At 39.9% G+C, this 27747-nt stretch overlaps 1 protein-coding gene and 1 pseudogene across 1 annotated transcript; both read left to right on the top strand.

Moving 5' to 3' along the window:
• Nucleotides 1–252: 252 nt before the first annotated feature.
• CENPH (centromere protein H) lies at nt 253–24377 on the top strand. The gene is made up of 9 exons (XM_060009384.1): nt 253–467; nt 2172–2227; nt 11234–11282; nt 11680–11754; nt 14081–14137; nt 17387–17450; nt 17780–17831; nt 19867–20030; nt 21895–24377. The coding sequence occupies exons 1-9, from the start codon at nt 343–345 to the stop codon at nt 21988–21990; spliced, it is 738 nt and encodes a 245-aa protein (XP_059865367.1). The 5' UTR covers nt 253–342; the 3' UTR covers nt 21991–24377.
• LOC132421628 (mesoderm-specific transcript homolog protein pseudogene) lies at nt 860–1740 on the top strand (annotated as a pseudogene).
• Nucleotides 24378–27747: the final 3370 nt, after the last annotated feature.

The raw sequence follows: 27747 nt of genomic DNA, 5'->3' as shown, positions 1-27747 counted from the left end.
GTTCTCCCCTCTAGGCCGCGGTGCCAGGAGCCGGGGAGTGCCCCCGAACGGCTTATGCATATAGCCCTTAGCCCAGCACTCGACAGAGCTGACGCTAAATCAGAGTGCTTCCAACTTTCACTAGTGGTTTGTAACGCTTTTAGCTAGTACCTGGTCCAAGCATGGTAAAAGAAGGGACAGCAACCAGCAGAGACCGGGGCGGAAAGGGCGTGCCCTGCGGCGGAAGGGGCGGGGCGGCGCGATGACCCTGAGGTCCCTTCCGGTGTCAATTTAGTGGCGGGAAAAGCGGTCCCTTCTAGGGCAGAGTGTTCCGGTCCTGAGTGGTAGCACTTCGCGCAGCGGATGGAGACGCAGTCCGAGGAGGAAGCCGCTGCCGAGGCCGCGGACTCCAGAGGGGAAGGCGAGCCGCCGCAGGTCGCCGGCGCCCAGGCGCCGCGTCCCGAGGACCGCATGGCCCTGCTGCTCAGGTTGTTCCCGCTGGCCGGCTGGGTGGGAACCAAGTGGGCGTCGTGGCCAGGAGCTCCCCGCTTTGCTTAGAAATGTCCAGGGTTCGAATTCAGCGTCGGTCGCTTAATGGCTGCGTGACTGCATCATTCACTTAAGCTCTTTAAGCCCCTTTCTTCATCTTGGCAAAGCAGAGAAAAATGACAGCTTCCTAGCAGAGTTGCTGTGGGCATTAAACGAGATATTCTGGAGTCAGCGTTTAGCAAAGGGCCCTTAGAGCCTACTGAGCTGTAATTAACGCCTCCTTTCTTAACCAAACATGCCCTGGGACCCCGATTTTCAAGCCCTTATGTGGGCTGCATCGAAGCCCTGATAACTTCGGAGGGAGGAGGCTCCGCCCTTTTCTGTTGTAGGTATGGCCCTTTTCAATGCAGAAGCTTCATTTGTTATATTTTCTACCAGGAAGCAACGTCTCTACGTTGCTAGGGCAAGATTTGATGAGAAAGGACATCAGTCTTTTACACCAGTGGGCAACTGTGGCCCTGGCCTTATCCATCCTACTCTGTTTTTGTGTGACCCCCTCAAGCTAAGGATAGTTTTCATGTGTTTAAATGGTGTGTGTGGGGGGGAAGTCACAAGAATATTTAATAACAGGTGAAAATTATGTGAAATTAAATTTCAGTCCCCTTAAGTAAAGTTTTATTGGAACACAACCTCAGGACCAACTTTTTTCTCGTGATTATGTAGATGTCTTTGCCCAGGAGCTGCTCTGCAGGTTCAAGCTGATTTGATCTGGTCGGCTTACTATGAAGAGTCTCTGTCAAACAGAGTTGTATTTCCCAAGACTCACCATCCTCTCCTTCAAAGGCTTCTCAAAGATGGAGGCATGCTTTCACCCATTCTCACATGATTCATGAACTTCTTTGTATTCTCTCAAGGTCTCACCCCAGTCTTTGGGCCATATACCCGACCCTCTGACAGTGAGTTGTGGGACCTGTGGACAGGGATAGGCAACAGTGATGGGAGATGGGACAGTCTTTTATAATATATACATCAGAGGAAGAAGTTTAGAAGACACCGGGTCGGAGCTCTTGCCTTTAACTATTCCCATTCATATTATCTGTGAGTCTTTGGATCTGGTCATTCCCTATCCAGAGTTCTTGGAGCCATATAGGAAAATGCTACTGTAGTCCATTGTCAATTCTGGATGGCCGTATTAGCCACTGTCCACAGCTAGAGTATCCCATGGCCTTCTTGAATGCATATATGGGCTTCATCAACTCCTGGAAAGAATAGCTTCCCCATATTACCTTCCCCTATCCCCTTATTTGTTGTGTTTTCCTCTTAGGAAGAAATGCCCAAAAGAGGTCCTGGCTACCAAACACTATTCTCACAAAGGTCCACCTGACTCGTTTTGATCTATTTCTTTGTGTAGCCCTTCTCTTTAAGCCTCATTTCAGTGTGGCCCATTAAGAATAAATTTAAAAATCAAATTTTAAACTTTTCCTCACAGATGCTGTTTTCCTACTGTATTTCATTTTGAGTATTTTTCTGAGGCCTTAAATTCTTTATACCTGTTTTAAATAGGCCAAAATGGAAGACCTTAATGCTATTTATTTATACTCATTTTGTTGCATCAACTTGCCAAAAAGATGAGTTGATTTATAATATAGTAATGAGTAAAACCTCAATAAGTATATAACTTTCTTCTCTTTATCTGTTTTCAGGGTAAGAGCACAGACCAAACAACAACTCTTGGAATATAAATCAATGGTTGATGCAAGTAAGTATTTTCATTTTCAAATAAGGTTTTGTGAGTACTGATGAACAGTACTCCAGGGAAAACACCAATTTTACAAAAATATATTTATTTAGGGAATGGGAGGGCCAGCATAATGCAGTACTATACCCTGTAAGAATGCAAAAAGCAGGCTTGCCCTGGCCCTAAGGAACTAGTTAGGAATTCAAGAAATGTATATAAAACAAGTAAATAACAATACAGGACAATTAAGTTCTGTTGATCAGAGAATTGGGAAATCCCTGTGGGCTTAGGGTATCACAAAACTTGCTACCATCAACAACCTGAACATTAAATTAGCAGATTAGATGATTGTAAAGCAAGTGATCTGAGACCTATACTTTGAGAAACACTGGATTATTGGCATGAGAGCAGAAGAGGCATAAAGGCGTAAGTAAAAATTTTCAATTCTAAACACAGAAAAATTTTAAATTTATCTTTTAAAATTATTAATCCAGAAATCTCAGGGACCAAGAGAGTAGTAAAATGATGGTTTAGTCATCCTGAAGTAATGACCACCTAATAGCCACCTGATTTATTGTAAGCCCTTGGGTCACAAAGATAGATTTTGGTTACTCTTTCTTTCCCTATGAAATAAGCTTAAAGAGTAAAATCAAATAGTACACTAGGTGGAATCAGGAATTGTGGAGGAACTTCCCTGGTGGTCCAGTGGATGAGACTCTACGCTCCCAGCTCAGGGGGCCCAGGTTCAATCCCTGGTCAGGGAACTAGATCCCACACGCATGCCGCAACTAAAAGAACCCACGTGCCACAACGAACATCTCATGTGCCGCAACTAAGGCCTGGCACCTCCAAAATAAATAAATAAATAAATCTTTAAAAAAAAAAAATTGTGGAGAAGCCGAGGGACCTCATAGATGTCTTAATCACTTCCCTGAATCCGTGTTTGAACTTAGGTAATTTTTGAGCTCTGCTCAAGCTCTCTTTAAGGCCATAGATCTGAAGGCATTTCTGGTGTGTTTTCCATCTCCATTCCAGGGTTTCTAAAGTCATATTTTGCAAAAAACCAAACCAAACCAAACCCTAAAAAAATGGGCCCCCCAGCCTCTTTTCTGCTTACTGTAACTAGTAACTATAGGAACTAGGATATGAACCAGGCCTTCTTGCCTCCAAAGCCATATCCCTTTTGTTACATCGATAATGCTTACCTCCTGAAAAAGAATATCTATTACATATATAAAATATATATATAAATGTGTATATATATATATATATATATATGTAAAACTCAATCACTTTGCTGTATACCTGAAACTGATACAACATTGTAAATCAACTATACTTCAATTTAAAAAATGCTTAACTCAAAGATGGTTAGTAGGTCCCTGCCCTTCCCCTGGAGGAATTAATGGTGTTCTTGTTTCCAAAGCCCATGTTCCTTGTATTAAACCAATTATGTTTACCTTAGAGATGAGAAGTACGACATACCTAATGCTTTTTCTGGCATGAGAGCCCACATAATAAAAAAGTATATTTAGGGCTTCCCTGGTGGCGCAGTGGTTGAGAGTCCGCCTGCCGATGCAGGGGACACGGGTTCGTGCCCCGGTACGGGAAGATCCCACATACCGCGGAGCGGCTTGGCCCGTGAGCCATGGCCACTGAGCCTGCGCATCTGGAGCCTGTGCTCCGCAGCGGGAGAGGCCACAACAGTAAGAGGCCCGCGTACCGCATAAAAAAAGAAAAGAAAAGAAAAAAAAATGTATATTTGATCTTAGATGTCGAGGTATAAGGGAAAAGCTATTCAAAATTTGGACCACTGAAGAATTATCTCTATGAGTATTCCTGCACTCATAGTTGAATGAATTGATGCTAGGGATGGAGATATGGTGTTGAACAAGGCAGACTTTACCCTCATGGAGCTTAAATTCTATGTAGCAAAACAGGTAAGCAAAGAAACATGTGAGATAATTATGAGGTGAGGTAAATGTGATGAAGGAAATATTGGTATGATAAGAGGGAGTGTCTACTTTAGACAGAGGAATCAGAGATGGCTTCTTCGAGAAGATGACCTTAAAGCTAAAATCCAAGTGATAAAAGAGTCTGCCTCCTCCTGCAGTTCTTGTTTTCCTTGTATAGATAATTTTATTTTTAAGGGCTTGTGACATCTGAAAACTTGAGTAGATTTAATAGTCCACACTCCAGAATTTCTACAACTAAAGGAGAGGACAGATTTGAAGCAAACCATAAGTAGTTAGGTTGTAGTCTTTGAGAGAAGATATTTGTCTAAAATTGATTAGTGTTTTACCATTAAAAAGTATATTACTGAGGGCTTGCCTGATGGTGCAGTGGTTGAGAGTCCGCCTGCCGATGCAGGGGACATGGGTTCGTGCCCTGGTCTGGGTAGATCCCACATGCCGCAGAGCGGCTGGGCCCATGAGCCATGGCCGCTGAGCCTGCACGTCCGGAGCCTGTGCTCCACAACGGGAGAGGCCACAGCAGTGAGAGACCCGCGTACCCCCCCACCCCCACACACACACACACACTCTCTCTATATACATATATATATATAACTGAGACTTTATTGCATGAAGAAATTTTTTTTACAATAAGTGCATCTATTTTAAGGGTACAATTTGGTGAGTTCTAACAAATGTATACATCTCTGTAACTACCACCACAATCAAGACGTAGAACATTTCTGTCACACCTACCCGTGCCACTTCACACTCAGTCCCCACCCTGACCCCAGCAACCATCAATTTGATTTCTGTTGCTACAGATTTGTCTTCTAGAGTAGTGCTGTCCAATACAGTAGTCACTAGCTACAGGTGGCCTTTTAAAGTTAAGTTAATTAAAATCAAATAAAATTTAAAATTCTTTGTTGCACTAATCACATATCAAATGCTGAAGCCACAATGTGGCTGGTGGCTACCATATTGGACAGTGCAGATATTAAGCATTTCATTCATCACAGAACAGAACAGTGGTTTGGACAGTACTGTTCTAGAATTTGATGTAATGGATTTATATGGTATGTATTTTTTTGTTTCTGAACATCTTCCTTTTGTGATTTAATTCGTGTAACAAAATTCACCTTTTTTTTTTTGCCATACATGGGCCTCTCACTGTTGTGGCCTCTCCCGTTGCGGAGCACAGGCTCCGGATGTGCAGGCTCAGCAGCCATGGCTCACGGGGCCAGCCGCTCCATGGCATGTGGGATCTTCCCGGACCGGGGCACGAACCCGTTTCCCCTGCATCGGCAGGTGGACTCTCAACCACTGCGCCACCAGGGAAGCCCTCACCATTTTTTTTTTAGTTAATTTATTTTTTGGCTGCGTTGGGTCTTCGTTGCTGTGCACGGGTTACTCTAGTTGCAGCGAGCAGGGGCTACTCTTCACTGCACTGTGTGGGCTTCTCATTGCAGTGGCTTCTCTTATTGTGGAGCACGGGCTCAGTAGTTGCAGTGCACAGGCTCTAGGGTGTGGGCTTCAGTAGATGTCGCACGCGGGCTCAGTAGTTGTGGCGCACGGGCTTAGTTGCCCCGTGGCATGTGGGATCTTCCCAGACCAGGGATCGAACCCGTGTCCCCTGCATTGGCAGGTGGATTCTTAACCACTGCACCACCAGGGAAGTCCCCTGTCAGTCTTTTTAAATTTTAGCCATTCTAGTAAGTATATAGTAGTATCTCGTGTGGTTTTAATTTACATTTCCCTAATAACTAATGTTGTTGATTATCTTTTCATGTCTTATTGGCAATTTATACATCTACTTTTATGAAGTAGATGTATAAATCTACTTTTATGAAATATCCATTCAAATCCTTACCCATTTTTTTTTTAACATCTTTATTGGGGTATAATTGCTTTACAATGGTGTGTTAGTTTCTGCTTTACAACAAAGTGAATCAGTTATACATATACATATGTTCCCATATCTCTTCCCTCTTGTGTCTCCCTCCCTCCCACCCCTTCAGGTGGTCACAAAGCACCGAGCTGATCTCCCTGTGCCATGCGGCTGCTTCCCACTAGCTATCTACCTTACGTTTGTTAGTGTGTATATGTCCATGACTCTCTCTCGCCCTATCACAGCTCACCCTTCCCCCTCCCCATATCATCAAGTCCGTTCTCCAGTAGGTCTGTGTCTTTATTCCTGTCTTACCCCTAGGTTCTTCATGACATTTTTTTCTCTTCTTAAATTCCATATATATGTGTTAGCATACGATATTTGTCTTTTTCTTTCTGACTTATTTCACTCTGTATGACAGACTCTAGGTCTATTCACCTCGTTACAAATCGCTCAATTTCGTTTCTTTTTATGGCTGAGTAATATTCCATTGTATATATGTGCCACATCTTCTTTATCCATTCATCCGATGATGGGCACTTAGGTTGTTTCCATCTCCGGTCTATTGTAAATAGAGCTGCAATGAACATTTTGGTACATGACTCTTTTTGAATTATGGTTTTCTCAGGGTATATGCCCAGTAGTGGGATTGCTGGGTCATATGGTAGTTCTATTTGTAGTTTTTTAAGGAACCTCCATACTGTTCTCCATAGTGGCTGTACCAACTCACATTCCCACCAGCAGTGCAAGAGTGTTCCCTTTTCTCCACACCCTCTCCAGCATTTATTGTTTCTAGATTTTTTGATGATGGCCATTCTGACTGGTGTGAGATGATATCTCATTGTAGTTTTGATTTGCATTTCTCTAATGATTAGTGATGTTGAGCATTCTTTCATGTGTTTGTTGGCAGTCTGTATATCTTCTTTGGAGAAATGTCTATTTAGGTCTTCTGCCCATTTTTGGATTGGGTTGTTTGTTTTTTTGTTATTGAGCTGCATGAGCTGCTTGTAAATTTTGGAGATTAATCCTTTGTCAGTTGCTTCATTTGCAAATTTTTTCTCCCATTCTGAGGGTTGTCTTTTGGTCTTGTTTATGGTTTCCTTTGCTGTGCAAAAGCTTTGAAGTTTCATTAGGTCCCATTTGTTTATTTTTGTTTTTATTTCCATTACTCTAGGAGGTGCTTACCCATTTTTTAATTGGATTGTTAGTCTCATTGAGTTTGAATTCTTTAATTATAACTGAATACATGATGTATTCTATTAAACACTAAAGAATAAAATATTCACTCCTTTAAAAACAAGAATACAGTCCTTTTTTAGGTAAATAAATAAATATATGTGTGTATGTATATACATATGTATACATATATGGCAGAAATTTTCTCCTAGTTTGTTGCTTGCTTTTTTACTTCCTTAACATTTCTTTTGAGGAGCAGAAGGCATTAATTTTGATGAAGCACTATTTTTCACTCTTTTCTTTTGTACTTTGTGGTTTTTGAGTTCTATCTAAGAAACTGTGACTACCCCAAGGTTGCAAAGTTTTCTCCTGTGTTTTGTTCTAGAAGTCTTAAGGTGTTAGGTTTAACGTACAGGACTGAGATTCTTTTTTTTTTTTTAAACATCTTTATTGGAGTATAATTGCTTTACAATGGTGTGTTAGTTTCTGCTGTATAACAAAGTGAATCAGCTATACATATACATATATACCCATATCTCCTCCCTCTTGTGTCTCCCTCCCACCCTCCCTATCCCACCCTTCTAGGTGGACACAAAGCACCGAGCTGATCTCCCTGTGCTCTATGGCTGCTTCCCACTAGCTATCTGTTTTACATTTGGTAGTGTGTATATGACCATGCCACTCTCTCACTTCGTCCCAGCTTGCCCTTCCCCCTCCCTGTGTCCTCAAGTCCATTCTCTATGTCTGTGTCTTTATTCCTGTCCTGCCCCTCGGTTTTTCAAAAACCATTTTTTTTTTTTTTTAGATTCCATATATATCTGTTAGTATATGGTATTTGTTTTTCTCTTTCTGACTTACTTCACTCTGTATGACAGACTCTAGGTCCATCCACCCCACTACAAATAACTCAATTTCGTTTCTTTTTATGGCTGAGTAATATTCCATTGTGTATATGTGCCACATCTTCTTTATCCATTCATCTGTCGATGGACACTTAGGTTGCTTCCACGTCCTGGTTATTGTAAATAGAGCTACAGTGAACATTGCGGTACATGACTCTTTGAATTATGGTTTTCTCAGGGTATATGCCCAGTAGTGTGATTGCTGGGTCCTATGGTAGCTCTGTTTTTAGTTATTTGAGGAACCTCCATACTGTTCTCGATAGTGGCTGTATCAGTTTACATTCCCACCAACAGTGCAAGAGGATTTCCTTTTCTCCACACCCTCTCCAGCATTTATTGTTTGTAGATTTTCTGATGATGGCCATTCTTAATGGTGTGAGGTGATACCTCATTATAGTTTTGATTTGCATTTCTCTAATGATTAGTGCATTTCTCTAATGAAAGGATGTTGAGAATCCATTCATGTGTTTGTTGGCAATCTGTGTATCTTCTTTGGAGAAATGTCTCTTTAGGTCTTCTGCCCATTTTTGGAGTGGGTTGTTTGGTTTTTTGATATTGAATTGCATGAGCTGCTTGTATATTTTGGAGATTAATCCTTTGTCAGTTGCTTCGTTTGCAAATATTTTCTCCCATTCTGAGGGTTGTCTTTTCGTATTGTTTATGGTTTCCTTCGCTGTGCAAAAGGTTTTAAGTTTCATTAGGTCCCGTTTGTTTATTTTTGGTTTTATTTCCATTTCTCTAGGAGGTGGGTCAAAAAGGATCTTGCTGTGACTTATGTCACAGTGTTCTGCCTATGTTTTCCTCTAAGAGTTTTATAGTGTCTGGCCTTACATTTAGGTCTTTAATCCATTTTGAGTTTATTTTTGTATATGGTGTTAGGGAGTGATCTAATCTCATACTTTTGCATATACCTGTCCAGTTTTCCCAGCACCACTTATTGAAGAGGCTGTCTTTTCTCCATTGGATATTCTTGCCTCCTTTATCAAAAATAAGGTGACCATATGTGTGTGGATTTATCTCTGGGCTTTCTATCCTGTTCCATTGATCTATATTTCTGTTTTTGTGCCAGTACCATACTGTCTTGATTACTGTAGCTTTGTCATATAGTCTGAAGTCAGCGAGCCTGATTCCTCCAGCTTCATTTTTCTTTCTCAAGATTGCTTTGGCTATTCGGGGTCTTTTATATTTCCATACAAATTGTGAATTTTTTTGTTCTAGTTCTGTGAAAAATACCATTGGTAGTTTGATAGAGATTGCATTGAATTTATAGATTGCTTTGGGTAGTAGAGTCATTTTCACAATGTTGATTCTTCCAATCCAAGAACATGATATATCTCTGCATCTGTTTGTATCATCTTTAATTTCTTTCATCAGTGTCTTATAGTTTTCTGCATACAGGTCTTTTGTCTCCTTAGGTAGGTTTATTCCTAAGTATTTTACTCTTTTTGTTGCAATGGTAAATGGGAGTGTTTGCTTAATTTCTCTTTCAGATTTTTCATCATTAGTGTGTAGGAATGCAAGAGATTTCTGTGCATTAATTTTGTATCCTGCTACTTTTGGAGTAACTTTTGTGTATGGTGTGCGCTAAGTAAGGATAAAGGTTCATTTGTTTTCCATATAGAAATCCAGTTTTTCTAGCACTGTTGAAAAGACTTTTCTTTATCCATTGTATATGTGTAGGTCTATTTCTGGACTTTTTCTTCTGTTCCTTTGAGGTATTTGTCTATCCTTACAGTGGTACCATGCTGTTTGGATGACTGTAGCTTTATTGTAAGTCTTGATTATCAGTTCTTGTAAGTCCTTCAACATTCTTTGTCAAAATTGCTTCGATTATTCTTGGTCCTTTGTTTTTCTATATGCATTTAAAATCAGTTTGTCAATTTCTACAGATTTGACTGGGATTTGAGTGGGATCTATAGATCAGTATGGGTGAAATTGTTATATTAGCGATAATGATTCTCCCAATACATATAGATAGTTTATCTTTCCATTTCAGTATTTTGTAATGGGGTCTTCCCTGGTGGCGCAGTGGTTAAGAATGCGCCTGCCAGTGCAGGGGACACGGGTTCAAGCCCTGATCTGGGAAGATCCCACAGGCCAAGGAGCAACTAAGCCCATGCACCACAACTACTGAGCCTGTGCTCTAGAGCCCGCGAGCCACAACTACTAAAGCCTGTGTGCCTAAAGCCCATGATCCACAGCTAGAGAAGCCACCGCAGTGAGAAGCCCGCACACCACAACGAAGAATAGCCCCTGCTTGCCGCAACTAGAGAAAGCCCACACGCAGCAATGAAGACCCAACACAGTCAGAAACAAATAAATAAATTAATTAAATTAAATTAAATAAACTTATAGTATTTGGTAGTGTTCAGTGTAGGGGTCATACATGTATTTTGTTAAATTTATCCTTAAGTATTTTGTGTGTTTGCGTGCAATTTTACATGTATTTTTAAAGTTTAATTTCCTATTGTTTGTTGCTAATATAGACATACAGTTTTTTTTTTTACATTGATCTTGTTTTTTGTTTTTTGTTTTTTGTTTTTTTTTTTGCGGTACACGGGCCTCTCCCATTGTGGCCTCTCCCGTTGCGGAGCGCAGGCTCAGCGGCCATGGCTCACGGGCCTAGCCGCTCCGTGGCATGTGGGATCTTCCTGGACCGGGGCGCGAACCCGTGTCCCCTGCATCGGCAGGCGGACTCTCAACCACTGCGCCACCAGGGAAGCCCTGTGATCTTGTTCATTTTTTACTCTTTTTCTATCATTCCATAACTGCTGTCCGATGTGATAGACATTAGCTCCATGTGACTGTTGAACACTTGAAATGTGGTTAGTCCTCATTGAGATGGACTGTAAATGTAAAATATGCACAGAAGAAAAGAATGTGAAATATTTCAGTAGTAATTAGAAATTGATTACTTGTTGAAATGATAATATTTTGGATCTGTTGGGTTTAATAAGCTATATTAAAATTAATTTCATTTGTTTCTTTTGTAGTGTGGAAATGAAATTAAAAATTACATATTTGGTTTGCATTTGTGGCTTACATTATATTTCTTTTGGACAATGCTTTAATAAAATACTACTAACGTCAAAAATTTATTTATTTGTAGATGAAGAAAAAACTCCAGAACAAATCATGCAGGAAAAGCAAATTGAAGCGTAGGTCATATTTTAAAATTTTAGTTGTGGTTTTTACATATTTAATAATATTATCCACCTTATAATATTGTCTTTCTTTTTCCTTTCCTTTTTTTTTCCAAGTAATTTGTCATGCACATATTGAGAAGTTGTTGATGTGGGATGTAGACTTACATGCACATGAGTGATCATATTAACACTTTTGGCATCCTCCACACCTTAACAAGATACTTAGCGAAGTATCATAGCAGGAATCAGTTTACCAAATCTGTAAATGCATAGATGTTGGGAGCCTGTAGAATACTTTTATTTAGAGAACAGGCATTTTACTTTCTTCAAAGATTTACTTTATACCTTTCTTCAAGTAGTTACTTTTTCTGATATTGCTGAAATTCTTTTGTTCATGCTTCTTTGGCAGTAAAATTGAAGAACTGGAAAAAGAAATTGAAGAGGCAAAAATTGCTTTTGAAATGAAAAAGCTTGCATTAGACAGGTAATTATTACCTTTTTTGTGTGTGTGTGGTATGCGGGCGTCTCACTGTTGTGGCCTCTCCTATTGCGGAGCACAGGCTCCATACGTGCAGGCTCAGTGGCCATGGCTTATGGGCCCAGCCGCTCCGCAGCATGTGGGATCTTCCTGGACTGGGGCACGAACCCGCGTGCCCTGCATCAGCAGGCGGACTCTCAACCACTGCGCCACCAGGGAAGCCCAATTATTACCTTTTAAGTATGCAAAATGGGTATGACTCAAGGTACAGGGGATATTTTAACTAGTCTGAAGTAATCAATCAAAATGATGTTTAGATAATGGTCCCACAGATTTTGAGCCCTGAGAGAAAAGTTACGTCATTCATTAATGTCTTCATTTGAAGAAGTTACATAAGATAGGGTTAATAAGGAAATGTCAGTCAAGACAATTAAAGTGTGAGGTTAAATCTCATTCTGTGTTTGAAATGATTATATGGATTCATTTACTCCAGTAACTTTTTTTTTAATATTTGTTTATTTATTTTACTTTTTGGCTGCATCGGGTCTTAGTTGGGGGACGCGTGATCTTCATGCGGTGCCTGGGCTTCTCTCTAGTTTTGGCGCTCAAGCTCAACAGTTGCGGCATGCAGGCTCTCTAGTTGTGGCTTGTGTGCTCAGTAGTTGTGGCTCAAGGGCTTAGTTGTCCCGTGGCATATGGGATCTTAGTTCCCCGACCAGGGATTGAACCTGTGTCGTCTGCATTGGAAGGTGGATTCTTAACCACTGGACCACCAGGGAAGTCCCCTATTCCAGTAACTCTTAATTGAGTAAAAGAATTGTCAGTGAGTTTAAATATATTTTTAATTTTAGGCTTTGCATATATATTTTAAAATTCATTCAACAAATATTTGAGTGCTTCCTGTGTCGTAAGCTTTGTGCTGGAGCTGGCATACAGTTGTTAATAAGACAGTGGTCTCTATTATAGACTTATGATCTGAATTAATAATCTCAATTAAGTGAATGACTCTTAACACTTTTTTCCTTGTATTTCTGGCCGTCCCAGATGAATTTATTTACATTTAATTGAAAAGTAATTAAATCTCTTTTAATTGCTTCTAGCAGTGAACTTTTTTCCCTCATTTCATATTCTGGCTCATTATATAGATCATACTTTTTAACTAAAGTGGCTTCAGAGCTATTAAGATATCCCCCTTTAATGAAATGACTAATATTGCTGAGCTGATTGCCTTTTTTTTTTTTTTAATTTATTTTTGGCTGCTTTGGGTCTTCATTGCTGTGCACAGGCTTTCTCTAGCTGCGGCGAGCAGGGGCTACTTTTCTTTGCAGTGCATGGGTTTCTCATTGCAGTGGCTTCTCTTGTTGTGGAGCACAGGCTCTAGGTGTGTGGGCTTCAGTAGTTGTGGCACACAGTCTCAGTGGTTGTGGCTCTCGGGCTCTAGAGCGCAGGGTCAGTAGTTGTGGTGCGCGGGCTTAGTTGTTCCGTGGCATGTGGGGTCTTCCCGGACCAGGGCTCGAACCCGTGTCCCCTGCATTGGCAGGTGGATTCTTAACCACTACGTCACCAGGGAAGCCCCTGATTGCCTTTTTATTATTATTTATTAGCTATTTGAATTTAAAAATAAATTACAGTGCTTGCTTTTACACAGACACATTGTAAAGTTCACAGTCAAGTATGGTTTTGTATTCCCTAACTCTACACATTTTGGGCCCCTGTTGATCTCTGTAGTACCTTTTTTTTTCTTCCAGTTTTATTGAGATATAATTGATATACAGCACTGTATAAGTTTAAGGTGTGCAGCATAATGTTTTGACTTACATGCATCCTGAAATGATTATCACATTCGGTTTAATGAACATCATCTCATATAGATACAAAATTAAAGAAATAGCAAAAAAAATTATTTTCTTGTGGTGAGAACTCTTAGGATTTATTCTCTTAACAACTTGCACATATAACTTACAGCAGTGTTAAACATGTTTATTGTGTTGTACATTACATTTTGTAGTGCCTTAATGCTTCCTCGCAGTCCCGCACCAAGGTGGACGGCTTGGAGAGCAAGTTCAGGCTGGGTGCCAGGTCTGCTCAGCCCCCCTCTCTGGCCATATGCACAACTGCATGAAACAGCCGCATCCATATTGTTGTTCCTTCATATTTCTATAAACTTACTTATCAAAGTATTTCCCATATGATACTGTTTAAAAACCTACTTTTGTTTTATGTTATATTTAAAGAGAAATCAATCTTTACCTTGTCGTATTTTTAAATTTTCTTTTTCAGTGTACCCTAAATGTTAACCATGTTTTATAATGGAAGCTTTTTTCCTCTATAGGATGCAGCTTTCAAGTGCACTTAAAAAACACATGGAGAAAATTAACACCAAGACTAGGTATGTTTTTTTGTTTGTTTGTTTTATTTTATTTTTTCTGGATTTGGCAAGGATGGGAATAAGGGAGATCCGCATAATGACTAGTTCTGTGAATTTTTTTTTTTTTTAATTACCTGTCACTGCCGACCACCTTTATCTGGGGAATAAGAAACATGACAAAAAAAAAAAAAAGAAACATGACAGAATTTCTGTGGGCCCTTCTCATCACTACAACTTTTATAGTCCTGTTGACATTTTGTTTCATATGGATCGGGACCCTAAGAAGCAATGGAGGTTTTACCTATACAATATGGGATTTTTTTTGGGGGGGGGGATTTTTTTTTTTTAATATTTATTTATTTGGCTGCACCAGGTCTTAGTTGCGGCATGCGGGGTTTAGTTCCCTGACCAGGGATCAAACCCAGGCCCCCTGCATTGGGAATGTGGAGTCTTAACCACTGGACCACCAGGGAAGTCCCCAATCTGAGAATTTTGAAGGAAGATTGTTTTTGTTTTTAATAAATTTATTTATTTTTGGCTGTGTTGGGTCTTTGTTGCTGTGCACGGGCTTTCTCTAGTTGCGGTGAGCGGGGGCTACTCTTTGTTGCTGTGTGCGGGCTTCTCATTGCAGTGGCTTCTCGTTGCGGAGCACGTGCTCTAGGCTTCAGTAGTTGTGACACGCAGTCTCTAGAGCGCAAGCTCAGTAGTTGTGGTGCACGGGCTTAGTTGCTCCACGACATGTGGGATCTTCCTGGACCAGGGCTCGAAACCGTGTTCCTCGCATTGGCAGGCGGATTCTCAACCACTGTGCCATCAGGGAAGCCCCGGAAGGAAGGTTTTGAAAGTTAACTTTCATTTGGGATTTACTGTAAAGCAGGAGCAATGCTATCTCATTTAAGCCAACAACAACTCAGTGAGATAGGAAATATACTCCTCATTTTTGTATTGGCAGAAATGATCTTGTGTAGGTTCAGTAATTGGCCGGGCAATCAAGGTCATCTGTAATCTGATCCTAAGTGCCTGGCCACCGGGGCCTTACCTGTGATTTTATCTCCCAAAGCTCTAATCTTGTGATAAAATACCACCACCACCACCACCCCACTGTTGGCACAGGAAAAGTACCGAGATGGATCTGGCACTTTCTCTATCTGGACGTCTTAGCCCTGACTGATACCCATTCCTCCCATATTCCATTTAACTCCAGGACTACATAAATCCTAAAATCTGAATTTGAACTCTCTAAATATTGCTCCCCCACGAAAGGAGAGCTTAAAACATTCTTGTAAAGGAGTGCAGGATAGATTCATCGCATTGACACCAAAGACAGCACAATGACCAGGTAGGCTGAGGCAGCGCCTTTAGCCTGTCTTAAAGTTTACAACCACGTATAGCTGTAACTAGCAGAAAATGAGTTCAGCTCTCAGGTCTGTGCAAATAGTCCCCGTTTTCAGCCTCCCAGGTAAACTTCTACAGTGTTTCTCACGCCTGGCTGATTATCAGGATAATTAGTATTTTCACAATGGTAACATTGCTGGTCCCATCCCAAACCTGCTGACTCAGAATCTCTGAAGATAGGGAGCTGGCAATCCACATTTAACGAGCCTCCCAAGGGGATGTGGCACTCTGAAATATGAGAACCACTATTCTCATCCAGTCTTATTTCCACCCTTTTACTCCAGCCGTACTAAACTGCTTGATCTAGGTAATCTTCATAATTACACTTGAGCATTGAACAACCTGGGATTCAACTGCCCAAGTCCACTTATATGCAGGTTGTTTGGGGTTTTTTTCAATAAATATGGCACCTGTATTTTCATTTTACAGATCTTTAAGTTAACTAAGTATGGGGGAAGATTTGTGTTTAGTTAGAGGTCACAGTATGTGGAATCAGAAGAACTAGGGTTTGATCCAAACTGTTTCAGCTTTCTTCCCTTGGGTGAGTCATTTAATTCCTTTGTTTTTGAGGCAGAGATAGCAGTGCTCTTGACTGTGTGGGATGGTTGGTGTCCCTAACCACTCACCCCACCTGCATTGTTCAAGGTTCAACTATACTTTACATCTTTTAAGACTCAAGGATTTCCCTCGTTCCACCCTTTGCACAGCTCTTAGAAGGGTTCATATCCATTACTGGTTGTAGTGAAACCATATGATGGTTGTGGATTTATTTTTTCCCCCATAAGATTCTTTCCTCTTTGAAAACATGTACTATATTTTACTCTGTTTTATATTCCTGGTGCCTGGCATAGTCTTGCCATGTAGTAGTCACTCAGAAATACTTGTTGGAGGGGCTTCCCTGGTGGCGCAGTGGTTGAGAATCCGCCTGCCAATGCAGGGGACACGGGTTCGAGCCCTGGTCCAGGAAGATGCCACATGCCATAGAGCAACTAAGCCCATACACCACAACTACTGAGCCCACACACCTAGAGCCCTTGCTCCCCGCAACTAGAGAAAAAGCCCGTGCGCAGCAACAAAGACCCAGCACAACCAAAAATAAATAAATAAACTAATTTAAAAAAAAAAAAGAAATACTTGTTGGAGAAATGGGGATAAAAGCACTTTATTCACTGAAACTATTCTGTATGATATGATAATGGTAGATACATGTCATTATACATTTGTCAACTCATAGCATGTACAACACCAAGAGTGAACCCTAACCCTAATGTAAACCATGGCCTCTGGATGATAATGATGCGTCAGTGTAGGTTCATCATTTGTAACAAATGAATTGCTCTGCTGCGGGGGAGGCTGTGCAAGCATGGGGGCAGCGTGTACATGGGCTTCCCTTCCACTCGGTTCTGCTTTGAACCTAAAACTTGTCTAAAAACTAAAGTCTGTTTCCAAAAAAAAAGCTATGTATTAGCAAGCTGTTAGGGTTTTTTCCCCCTAAATATGAGATTTTTAGAAATGTTCCTGGGGAATTCCCTGGCGGTCCAGTGGTTAAGACTCCGAGCTTCCACTGCAGGGGGCACCGGTTTGATCCCTGGTCGGGGAGCTAAGATCCCACATGCCGTGCAGTGCAGCCAAGAGAAAAAACAAAAGAAATGTTATTTGATATTCTTTGTTGTCTGTGAGCAAAAATTTTTCTAGGGAAATGCATCTCTAATTCTAAACAGAAATTTAGTTTACATCAAATTTTTCCAGACTTATTTTGTTAAACAATGATTTTCTACTGAAGTGTACAGTGAATATAATGAAAGTAAATATATACTAACTGATTTCTTAATTGAGTTTTTTTAACTGTTAATCATATTTTTGATTCCTTTTCAGTGTGCTCATGGATAACATGAAACAAATACTAAGTCTAAATAAATCAGTAATGAAATCACAGCAGGTAACTCTGAATATAAAGCTGCTTATGCATTCTCATGATTTCAGTAACGTTCTTGCTGGTAACTGTATGTGACTAAATAGGATTGCCCAAAGAGACTGATAGGGTTGGAATTCACTGTCCTTAAATTTTCTCTCTTTTCCATAATTCCATTATTTCTGACTAATTATCTACTTATCATTTAAGCTACTTTTCCTTTCCCTTTTGTTGTGTGGAAACAGAGGAATTGAAAACTGGAGCTCTAGAAAATATGAATAGATAAATTCAGTGATTTAAATATTATAGGTGTGTTCTTAGGTTATGTGCCTTAATCTTTGTATTTCTAATAACAGGAAACCCGGGACTTGGAAGACAAATTGCTTGATGTTAGAAAGAAGAGATTGCGTATGTAGAACACTTTTTTTTTTTTTTTTGGAGAACACATTTTCACTTAATATGAAGATTGATAAGGCCAGATCTCTCAATCACTGAAAAATTTTTTAATTTCCTTAAAATTTTGGACATAGCAATTTAAAAAGTAGTATATAAAATGGATTTTGCTTGATTTGTTATTTTAGAACTTTAAGTCACAAAACTTAAGATATTCTCAGTGGGGGAAGGAATATCAAATAATACAAAAAAGTATAATGTGAAAGCCATACCTCCATCCTGTGTGACCACAGTTAGGAGTACATCATTCCAGGCCTTTTTCCACACCCATATAAATGTATTTAAATAAACATAATTTTTTTCAAATTTATTTATTTTATTTTATTTTTGGCTGCGTTGAGTCTTTGTTGCTGCGCTCGGGCTTTCTCTAGTTGCGGGGCGCCGGCTTCTCATTGCGGTGGCTTCTCTTGTTGTGAAGCACGGGCTCTAGGCGCACAGGCTTCAGTGGTTGCAGCATGTGGGCTCAGTAGTTGTGGCTCTTGGGCTCTAGAGCGCAGCCTCAATAGTTGTGGTGCACGGGCTTAGCTGCTCCGCGGCATGTGGGATCTTCCCAGAACAGGGCTCGAACCCGTGTCCCCTGCATTGGCAGGCGGATTCTTAACCACTGTGCCACCAAGTAAGCCCCCTAAACATAATTTTTAAATGATCACTTGATGCATATGGTTCTACAGCTTTTTAACTTAATGAACATGAGATGGCTTTTTGCATTGAAATGTTTTATTGAAATGTATTTCAGAAGTAACACATATTCTCTATAAAGAATTTAGAAACAGAAAAACATACATAGGAAGTTAAATTTTTAATTTTATCAAGAGATAATCGATCTTCAATGCTTCTTATTTATAAAATAAAATTGGCATAATTTTATTCTGTGTTGTAAACTGCTTTTTTCATTTAACAGTATAGGCATGATTTATTATTTTAAAATATTATGTAGATTTGCCTTTTTGTAAGTAATCTCAGGATTAGAAGTAGTCCTGGTCATCTGATCTAATCACCCTTTGGCTTTTTTTCCATTGCATTCCTGTCAAGGAACCAAGCTCCTGAGATACACCCATTTATGTTTTCAAATACTATCTGTCCCCAGCTTATGATGTTTCGACTTAATGATTTTTTGACTTTATGATGATATGCATTTAGTAGAAACTGAATTCAGATTTTGAATTTTGCTCTTTTCCTGGGCTAGTAACATACTCCATTGTGATGCTGGGCAGCAACATAGAGCCCCAGCTCCTATCAGCCACGTGATCATAAGGGTAAACAACCAATACACTTACAACTATTATGTTTTTCACCTTCAGTACAGTATTCAATAAATTACATGAGATATTTAACACATTGTTATAAAACAGGCTTTGTGTTAGATGATTTTGCCCATTTGCAGGCTAATGTAAGTGTTCTGAGCATGTTTAAGGTAGGCTAAGTTAAGCTGTGATGTTTGGTAGATTAGGTGTACTAAGTGCATTTTTGACTTAGAATATTTTCAACTTAAGATGGGTTTACCAGGAAGATTTCTAGTTTAGTTCTCAGAACATTTCAGGAACAACAAAAAAAAATGGTTGATGGTATTTATCCCTGGAGAAGGGAATCTTACCTTTCCTTGAAAATTCATCTTGTTGATGTTGTAATTTTTGTAAATAAAGGGGGGGAAAGTATTTCCTTACATATATCTCCTGCTATTTTTTTGGCAACCCGGAGTAAGTCCTCTTTGACATGATGCCACAGCAAACATTTGTAGACAGTATCATTGTCATACATACATACCTTGAACATCTCACAGAGGACATACTAAGTATGAAATTAAAATATTGGTGTTTTGCACCAGAGAAATCATTTTCAGATCAAAATGGAACTGCAGCCTAAAATGCTGCTTATTAAAAATTTTCTCTTGACTGAAATAATCAGTAACTGTTCTGCTTCATAAGTTTTCAAGATTCTTGTTTATAGGAGTTATCATATATAGTATATGGTTTTATTTTTAACCCAATAGAGTTAAAACAAGCTTCAGAAAGGAAGCTTTTCGAAATACAGACTGAAAAGAACAAACAGAAAGATGATTTGGGTAGTATGGAAAATTCGGGGAAGATAAAGACCATACAACAAAACCTGGAGATGGAGATACAGATTACTACAGTTATTCAACATGTGTTCCAGGTAATATTTTTATAAAATAGGAAGCGGGGTAAAGAACTTTTCAAAAGTGAATGGTTCTATTACTTTCAGGCTTATTTTCATTTAGTTTTCTTTTCCTTTTTTTTTTTCATTTAGTTTTTGGTCTTACTAAATAATTCAGTACTGAATATCAAGCTGTTTACATATATCTTGAATTTATGTGTTTAGCATTTAAGGCTTTGGTTTTTTGTTATAGTTAGACCTTAGGCATTTATAAATGGAAATGATGTCAGCAGCTCTGTGGAGGCAGAATGGTATAACGACGGAGAACATTAGACTTCAAGTTGGGAAGTGGGGAAAACATGGATGCAGGTGATGGGAATCTAGAGTTAAGATCCTACCAGCTACTTAATAGTTGCTGAGGGACTTCCCTGGTTGCACAGTGGTTAAGAATCCGCCTGCCAATGCAGGGGACACGGTTCGATCCCCAGTCTGGGAAGATCCCACATGCCATGGAGCAAATAAGCCCTTGCGCTACAACTACTGAGCCTGCATGCCACAACTACTGAAGCCCACGTGCCTAGAGCCCATGCTCTGCAAAAAGAGAAGCCACCGCAATGAGAAGCCCACGCACCGCAACAAAGAGTGGCCCCCGCTCACTGCAACTAGAAAAAGCCTGCACACAAATAAATAAATGAAAATAAATAAATTTTTTAAAAAAAGTTGCTGACCTTGAGGAAATTATATAACTTTTCTAAGCATTAGTTTCCTTGTGTAGGAAGAGTGGTTATTAGAACTAAAGGTGATAATTCATGTTAATCTGTTTAGCATAGTGTCTGCTTGAAGCAAATTCTCAATGAATATTGGTAGTTATTGTCATGTCAGGGTTTTTTTTATTTTTTAAGTTTATTTATTTATTTTTTGGCTGTGTTGGGTCTTCTTTGCTGCACACAGGCTTTCTCTAGTTCTGGCGAGCAGGGGCTACTCTTTGTTGTGGTGCTTGGGCTTCTCATTGCAATGTCTTCTCTTGTTGCAGAGCACGGGCTCTAGGCGCAGGAGCTTCAGTAGTTGTGGCACACAGGCTCAGTAGTTGGTGTGCAGGGGCTTAGTTCCTCCACGGCATGTGGGATCTTCCCGGACCAGGGATCGAACCCTTGTCCCCTGCATTGGCAGACAGATTCTTAACCACTGCGCCACCAGGGAAGTCCCCATTATGTCAGTTTTTAAATTTTATGTGTTCATTTAGCCTGGAGGTTTTTCTTTACTTTTTTTTTTTTTTTAATATTTATTTATTTGGCTGTACTGGGATCTTCATTGCTGCGTGCAGGATCTTTAGTTGTGGCATGCGAACTCTCAGTTGCGGCATGTGGGATCTAGTTCCCTGACCAGGGATCAATCCCGGGCCCCCGGTATTGGGAGCATGGAGTCTTAGCCACTGGACCACCAGGGAAGTCCCTCTTTACTTTATTTAATTTATTATTTTTGGCTACATTGGGTCTTCGTTGCTGTGCGCGGGCTTTTCTCTAGTTGTGGTGCGCGGGGGCTGCTCTTCATTGTGGTGCGCAGGCTTCTCATTGCAGGGGTTTCTCTTGTTGCGGAGCATGGGCTCTAGGCGCGCAGGCTCAGTAGTTGCAGCACACGGGCTCAGTGGCTGTGGCTTGCAGGCTCAGTAGTTGTGGCTCGCGGGCTCTAGAGCGCAGGCTCAGTAGTTAAGGTGCACAGGCTTAGTTGCTCCATGGCATGTGGGATCTTCCCGGACCAGGGCTCAAACCCGTGTCCCCTGCATTGGCAGGTGGATTCTTAACCACTGCGCCACCAGGGAAGTTCTGAGGATTTTTTAAAAATCTTGATAAATTTTTAAGAGTACTTAGAACATTAATTTAAAAATTTTTTTTCTTAATTACAGAACCTCATTTTGGGGAGTAAAGCCAACTGGGCAGAGGATTCTGCCCTTAAGGAAACTGTTCTGCAGCTTGAGAAGAATCTCACCATGATCCAATAAGAATTCTGTTTTGACGTATTTTTGTTTCTGTCTTTAATGTCATTTAAATTGCAAATTTCAAGTGAAATGCTTTTCAGTGTTTTTGGAACTGTTCTAATACTGCAATTTTTTTTTAGCTTAACAGTGGTACATGGAATTTACTGCTTTAAATATGATAAAGTGACTGGCATAATCTAAAAGAATCTGAAAATGTTAGCCTTGGAAGTGTCCCAAAAGATATCTAGTCCAGCTTTCCACTGAATGTGGACTTTTTTTTTTACGACATTCCTGTAAGTCCCAACTCTCATTTGGAATACTTCTCTGTATTTGTTTGTCAACCAAAATATTGGAAATTTAGAAAAGCATATCCACATCTTTATTTTTTTCAACTGTCAATTGTATTTTATTCACATAAATCTCATTTTAGTTCTGTCTCACTAGAGATTTTCTTTTGCCTTTTTAAAAAAAATTTGCGATATAATTGATATATAACATTGTGTAAGTTTAAGATGTACAACATGTTGATTTGACCACCATGGCATTAGCTAACACCTCCATCATGTTACATAATTATCATTTCTTTATCATGGTGAGAACATTTAAGATTACCCTCTTAGTAACTTTGAAGTATGTAATATAGTATTGTTAACTAGAATCACAGTGCTGTACATTAGATCTCCAAAATTTATTCATCTTCTAACTGCAAGTTTGTACCCTTTGACCACCATTTCCCCAGTTCTCTCACTCCCCCTTATGCATTTTTAAACAGACACCCAAATAAAGCACCTCAATCATGAAAAAGAAAGAAAAAGAAAAACATATTCACAATGTTAACAGTTGTGGTTATTATAGAAAATTTGTGACTTTTTTCTTTTGTATTTTTATGTTTATTGTGCATTACTTTTATAAGTTAAAAAATAAAAAGAATAAATATTATTCTATCTTATTAAAAAATAGAACTTGCCACCTTTTATAGAATCCAATTGCAGTTTTGGAAAACTAATTTGAGCTCTTTATTAATTTGGAGCTGTTGATAATTTTTATAGACAATGTAGTGTTTTCAACATTCTTTTAAGATGGACTTTAAGGGATCCCTGCTCAGGGAACTAGATCCCACATGCATGCCTCAACTAACAGTTTGCATGCTGCAACTAAGGAGCCAGCAAGGGTTACCACCATCCTCAGAAAAACTTTCTGCATTTTCCTAAGATTTTATTGTCCTGTTGTGTGCTCCCTCTTACAGCCCAGCTCTGAGGGAGAAATTGTATTAGTTAGCTTTCTTGGAAATCCTGCTGAAAAACCTCAAATCTCAGTGGCTTATAAGAAACATATTCTCTGTTGGATCCATGGTTTGGATGATCATTCTAGGACCCAGGCTGGGCGTGCAGCCACTATCTGAAACACATGCTCATGGCTTATGAGGCCAAGTCAAATTATACAAGCACATTTCGTTTCTACTTGGAACAGGTATACATTATTTCCACCCAGGTTCCACTCAAGCTCAACATCACTGGGGCACGAAAGTATACTCTCACATCAGGGAAGTGCTGGGGAAACCAAATGGATATTTGCTGAAAAGAATATAGTGTACCACAGCCTGCTACCTTGGTCTTAAATATTAACTTCCCTTTTGCATGTAAAAGATGCACCTCTCCCCAAAGAAGGTAAGCTAACAATGTCATCTAGTCATACCAGTTCGAAGAGTCTTCACATTATTTCAGATGTAGCTCTTCCTGATCTGGAGACCTATGAACTGAAAAGACAAGCTATACTGCTTCATACAGCCAGCAAACAATAGTGGAGGAGGACTGTAGCAATTCTGAAATATTGCTTGGCAAGTGATAGGAGGTGCCCTTTCCTAGGGGACAGGGGACACCTTTGGATTTGGCTCTCTGGAAGCAGTTCTTTATCTGTGGTACATTCTACCCTTTGGGAGGTTCTCCCTATCCATTACTAACTTTGGCCATATCTGAAGAGGGCATTAGAGATTATGCCCATCTGAACAGCTTTCTTAGTTGGGGACCCAAATATCTTTTTACATCTCAAACAGTCACAGTCTTTTAAAATCCAGGCTAGTGGTGCTTTTGCTAATACATTTTTCTTAAAAATGGTGGTGGTGGTGATGGTTGTTTGGTTGGTTGTTTCGTCATGTCAAACTATGATTTACCAGCTGACTGGTTTTATAAATAAAGTTTTATTGGAACAAAGCCACACCCATAGGTTTACATATTATCTATGGCTGCTTTCCCTCTACAATAGCATACGCTGGTCTCCTGCTTATGATGGTTCAGCTTAGGATATTTCAACTCTGATGGTGCAAAAGCTATGTGCATTTAGTAGAGACCATACTTTGAATTTTGAACTTTGATCTTTTCCTGGGCTAACACTACTCTCATGATGCTGGGCCGCAGCAGCGAGCCACATCTGTCAGCCACACAGTCACAGAGGCAAACAACCAGTATACTTAAACCATTCTGTTTTTCACTTTCAGTACAGTAGTCAATAAGTTACATGACATTTTCAACACTTTATTATAAAATAGGCTGTTTTAGATGATTTTGCCCAACTGTAGGTTAATGTTAAGTGTTCTGAGCACATTTAAGGTTAGGTGTATTGGGACTTCCCTGGCGGTCTGGTGGTTAAGGCTTCACCTTCCAATGAAGGGAGTGCTGGTTCAATCCCTGGTCAGGGAACTAAGATTCCACGTGCCTCGCAGCCAAAAAGCCAAAACATAAAACAGAAGCAATATTGTAACAAATTCAATAAAGACTTAAAAAAATACATTAAAAAAGGGTTAGGTGTATTAAATTCATTTTGACTTAGGATCTTTTCAACTTAGGATAGGTTTATTGGGACGTAACCCCATCATAAGATCTCTAGTTGAACTGAATTGAGTAGCTGCAACAGATTATATGCACCCCCCAACCTCTTCTTCTTACAGTCATTGACTTGAAGGAACCAGTTGCCCTGTAGAAAGTTCTCTATTCTGATTAGTCTGATTGCTTCCTAGTAGTGTAGGTAGCTTGTTTCACCTCTTTATTCCTGTAAATCAGAAGTCAGATCTAAGTGCTTTATTAAAGTAGTTTCAATTTTTTTTTATCAAGAAAATTCACAAGTTGTTCTGGGTACTTTGTATTGCATCACATCAGGAAGTTGTCATACACAATGAGTTCTACCTAACAGACGTACAGCAAATGTCAGGAACGAGGTACATGGAACAAGAAAGTCAAAGGCCAGATAAGATAGGGACGTTAAGACACAATATAAGGTAGAATCAGATGGTGTGCTCCACAGGTCCATGAAAATAGTCAAGTAATAGCATTCAGGATATAGACTGTTGACTGAAAGAAAAATGCACAATGTAAGAGCTGTGAGTTGAGTTTTATTGTGTCCTACTGAGGACTAGGAGACAGCCTCTCAGAGAGCTCTGAGGAACTGCTCCGAAGAGGTAGGGGGACAGGCCAATTATATATGTGACTTTGGCTAATAAGTATGTGCAATCCAGTATACATCTCAGTAGAAGGTTACTGCTAGTCAAGAGGAACAGATACACCAGTTAAGGATTTTAGTGCTTTTCTAAGTATGGGAGGATGCAAGAAACCAGAATCACAGAATTTCCTGAAATATATCTAACTAAGGGCCTGTTTTGCCTGTTCTCCTAAAGCACAGAGTGCCTCCTCTGTTCTGAATTCCTTTCAGGGTATACTGTAGGTCAGGTATTGCAGTGGCTAATGACTTGATCCTTGTAGAACTGGAGGGTGGACAACATCCTTTGTTTTACAAGACGAAAATCACGAGACTTGCATGGGATGAGTAATCAAATGATGTGATGACAGGAGGGTGATTGAAACTGAGCAGCAGGAAGATAAGATAGGATTTGGTTTGCTGCCTCAGCTTCAGCTACTTTTATCATCTTCATCCTAGAAAGAACTAATCAAGAAGGGGCCTGGATGAGAATTCTGTGGAGTATGAATGCCAACACTTACAAATAAATCCACAAGTAGAGAAAAGTCAGAGCATTTTCCTGGCAGTCTTCCCAAACAAAATTCATACCAATATGACCAGTAATTTGTATTGCATTTGACATTTTCTGAATTTATCATCAGGTATTCCCAGGAAACTTCTTGGTATTACAGGACTTGGGAAGTTTATCTTTTAATAAAATCTCTAGACATATATACACTAATATGTATAAAATAGATAACTAATAAGAACCTGCTGTATAAAAAAATAAAATTAAAAAAAAAAATCTCAGGCTTCCCTGGTGGCACAGTGGTTAAGAATCCACCTGTGGGCTTCCCTGGTGGCGCAGTGGTTGAGAGTACGCCTGCCGATGCAGGGGACACGGGTTCATGTCCCAGTCCGGGAAGATCCCACATGCCGCGGAGCGGCTGGGCCCGTGAACCATGGCCGCTGAGCCTGCGCGTCCGGAGCCTGTGCTCCGCAATGGGAGAGGCCACGACAGTGAGTAGGCCCACGTACCGCAAAAAAAAAAAAATCATGGGAATTCTTTGCCCATTTTCTTCATCTCTTAAGTATAATCATAAAGGAAAATGACAAATATTTATTTTATTTAGAAAAGTAGCCAATAAATTCTCTCTTAAATGACCAGAATGAGAATCTAATATTGTAGATTTTCACATAGAAACTTGCTGTTTCTCTGAATGTAAATGAAAAGTCTGTGTACTAGGCATCTAAGCTGCTGTTGCTTTTGAGCTTCTCCCCACCAGCTTTATTGAGGTCATTGACAAAATTGTGAAATATTTAAAGCTTTCAGTGTGTTGATTTGATATATGTATACATTGTGAAAGGATTCCCACAATCCAGTTAACACATCCATCACCTCACAAATTTACTTTTTCTTTCTTTTCTTTTTTTTGGTGAGAACATTTAAGTTCTACTCTCAGTAAATTTCAGTTGTACAATACAATGTCATCAAGTATAGTCACCGTTTTTGAACTTTAAGAACACATTAGTTTATCTGGTTTCGGCAATGGTGACTTTAAAAAAATTTTTTTAATACACTTTTATTATTATTTTTTTTATTTTGTGTGCGGTACGCGGGCCTCTGACTGTTGTCCCTCTCCCTTTGCGGAGCACAGGCTCCGGACGCGCAGGCTCAGCGGCCATGGCTCACGGGCCCAGCCGCTCCGCAGCATGTGGGATCTTCCTGGACCGGGGCACAAACCCGTGTCCCTTGCATCGGCAGGCGGACTCTCAACCACTGCGCCACCAGGGAAGACCCACTTTATTTTTTAAAGCAGTTTTAGGTTCACAGCAAAATGGTGCAGAAAATCCAGAGTTCCCGTATACCTACTTCCCGCACACAGGCACAACTTCACCCCGCTGTCACCATCCCCGACTAGAGCGGTACATTTGTTACAACTGAACCCTAACATTAACATGTCATTATCACCCAAGGGTTGTATATTTTATGCGTTTTGAAAAATGTATAATGACATGTACCCACCATTATAGTATCGTACAGAATAGTTTCACCGTCCTAAAAATCCCCTGTGCTCTGCCTATTTGTCCCTCCCTCTCCCCAACCTCTGGCAACCACTGATATTTTAAGTGTCTCTATAGTTTTGCCTTTTCCAGAGTGTCATATATTTGGAGTCATTCAGTATGTAGTTTTTTCGAGTACCATCTTTTACTCCCACTGTCGATGAAAATTCAATTAACTATTCAGTTGATATTCAATTAACTATCAAGATAAGAGTGGGGGGGAGGAATTTTATTCAAGCCAAACACTATTATAATCCAGGTAGCCGATTC

Source organism: Delphinus delphis, chromosome 3, assembly GCF_949987515.2.
Source record: "Delphinus delphis chromosome 3, mDelDel1.2, whole genome shotgun sequence".
Taxonomy (NCBI): domain Eukaryota; kingdom Metazoa; phylum Chordata; class Mammalia; order Artiodactyla; family Delphinidae; genus Delphinus; species Delphinus delphis.
The sequence above is the reverse complement of the archived record's forward strand: the minus strand, read 5'-3'. Positions and strand labels throughout refer to the sequence as shown.